Below are 2,500 nucleotides of genomic sequence, written 5' to 3' on the forward strand. Positions count from 1 at the left end.
TGTTGTTGTTGTTGTTGTTGTTGTTGTTGTTGTTGTTGTTGTTGTTGTTGTTGTTGTTGTTGTTGTTGTTTGGAATTGATAATTGTGATTTTAAAGATTTAGATTTTGAATTTTTAGTAGTGTTTAATATTTTTGAAGAGATTAAAGATGGGAATAGTTGATTTGTTTTTTCTATAACATTTGGATCTATTGATTTATAAGGTTCGTCATCTGACATCCATTCCTCTTCTTCTTCTTTTTCTTCCTCTTCTTCTTCTTCTTCTTCCTCTTCATTTTTATTTTCTTTTCTTTCATCTTTATTTAATTTTCTTTTCTTTTTATTTTCTTGATCACAAGTTAAATTTTGTGGAATAATCATATTTTGTTGAAGTGGAATATTTGAATAAATTGGTATATTCATTAACCTAGCTAAATTTAAAACCTGTGAAAAGAATTCTGGTTTTGTTTGAAGGTAAAAACTAATTTCATTAATAATATCTTGTGATGGTTCTGCATATCTACCAATATTAATATCATATGATGATGATAATAATGACGATGAAAATCCTTGATTTAATACATTCGATGGTGGAGGTATTGAATTATTATTATTATTATTATTATTATTATTATTATTATTATTATTATTATTATTATTATTATTATTATTATTATTATTATTTACATTTTGATTATATAGTTGTTGAACAATATTTTCAAGATTATCAATTTTTTCCATATCATCTTGTCTTTGTTTCTCATATTTTAATTTTTTTAATTTGTTTTTTGATAATGCCACTCCAGTGGGTTGTTGTTGTTGTTGTTGTTGTTGTTGTTGTTGTTGTTGTTGTTGTTGTTGTTGTTTATGTGTATCCTTTTTTTGTTTTTGAAGAGGAGGAGTCCTTTTACCAGTTGAAATCTCAGCTTTTAAAATTTTACCACCAAATTCAAAGTTATTTAATTGATTTAATATATTGTTTGTTTCATCAATGCTTTTGAAATCTAAGAATACTGTTCCTTTCTATTATAATTAATTATTATTATTAATTATTATATTTCTTTGGTTTTATAAAATTATAAAATTGAAAACACACACAAACTTTTTTTTTTTTTTATTTTATTTTTTTTTTGCGAATATACATACAAGTGGTCCATTTAAAATTTTTATATTGATAGGGTTATATGAATTGAATAATGCATTCAATTCAGAGTCTGGTACTGAAGTTGGAACATTTTTTACGATTATTTTACAATTTGGTATATTATTATTATTATTATTATTATTATTATTATTATTAATATTATCAGTTACATTCTCCATAGTATAGATAGAAATTGTTTTAAGTTGTCATTATTGGGTAAATAAATTTTTTTTTTTCATTTTCAGAAATAAACGAAAAAAAAAAAAAAAAAAAAAATTAAAAAAAAAAAAAAAAAAAAAAAAAAAAAAATTAAAATAAAAATAAAAATAGAATTCAAGATTTTAATCATCAATCCGAATTAAAAAGAATTTTAAGTGTTTATTTTTTTTTTTTTTTAATTTACAGGTATGGATTTTATTATGTACATGGGTTTTTTTTTATTTTTTATTTTTTTTTTATTTTTTATTTTTTAATTTTTTTTTTGGATTATTTACAGTTGGGTTTGGATTTTTTTTTTTTTATTTATAAAATTATTCCTTATTATTTACATCATTTTACAAATTGAAGTTTTAGTTTGTTTTACTCTTGTATTTATTTTTTTAATTATTTTACTTGTATTAACTAATGGTTTTTTAGAGTCACTATCTTTTGATGGTTTATGACTTTGTGGATCTTCTTTTCTTTTAACTATACGAACTGTTTCATTGAAAACTTCTTCAACATTTGTTCTATTTTTAGCGGAAACTTCCATGAATGACATACCTAAACATCGTGCTAAATCTTTACCTTCTTGAAATGTAACTTGTCTTTCATCATCTAAATCAATTTTATTACCAATCATCATTATTGGTACATCATCACTATCCAATACACGAATGATTTGTTCTCTAAAGAATTGAATTTGGTCAAATGATGATCTTGATGTAACCGAATAAACCAATATGAAGCCTTCACATGATCTAATCCATTGGTCTCTCATAGCGGTTAATTCATCTTGACCTGCTGTATCTAATATATCTAACATATAAACTTGATCATCCACCAAACATTGTTTACGGTATGAATCTTCAATTGTTGGATCATAATAATAAACAAAATGATTTGAAATAAATTGAATTGTTACTGCTGTTTTACCAACACCACCTTTTAATATTTTTAAATTAAATGAAAAAAAAAAAAATTAATATTAATAAAACTTGGAAATTATTTTTATTTTTTTTTATTTTTTACATACCATCACCCATTATACATAATGATATAACATTATTATTTTTATAGGAAGTCATTTTTTTATTTATTTATTTATTTATTTTTATTTAGTTTAATAATAATTAATTGATTGAATAATTTTAAAATTCTAATTTTATTATAATTGAATT

At 21.5% G+C, this 2,500-nt stretch overlaps 2 protein-coding genes across 2 annotated transcripts in view; both read right to left on the minus strand.

Annotated features, from left to right (window-relative positions):
* The window catches only part of DDB_G0270734 (hypothetical protein), a gene marked incomplete at both ends in the record, with an annotated part of 1,851 nt that extends 551 nt beyond the window's left edge, over positions 1-1,300 (minus strand). The window contains 3 exons of the mRNA XM_641468.1: positions 1-1,000; positions 1,070-1,078; positions 1,124-1,300. The exon at positions 1-1,000 is cut by the window's left edge and continues 551 nt beyond it. Coding sequence (XP_646560.1) covers positions 1-1,000; positions 1,070-1,078; positions 1,124-1,300 — 1,186 coding nt within the window. The remainder of the gene's footprint in view (positions 1,001-1,069; positions 1,079-1,123) is intronic.
* A 365-nt stretch (positions 1,301-1,665) lies between these two features.
* rasW (Ras GTPase) lies at positions 1,666-2,407 on the minus strand (the record flags this gene model as incomplete). The annotated part of the gene is made up of 2 exons (XM_641469.1): positions 1,666-2,264; positions 2,356-2,407. 2 exons carry the CDS (start codon positions 2,405-2,407, stop codon positions 1,666-1,668), a joined length of 651 nt encoding a protein of 216 aa, XP_646561.1.
* Between the last annotated feature and the right edge of the window lie 93 nt (positions 2,408-2,500).

This window comes from Dictyostelium discoideum, assembly GCF_000004695.1.
Source record: "Dictyostelium discoideum AX4 chromosome 1 chromosome, whole genome shotgun sequence".
In the NCBI taxonomy this organism is placed as follows: Eukaryota; Evosea; class Eumycetozoa; order Dictyosteliales; family Dictyosteliaceae; genus Dictyostelium; species Dictyostelium discoideum.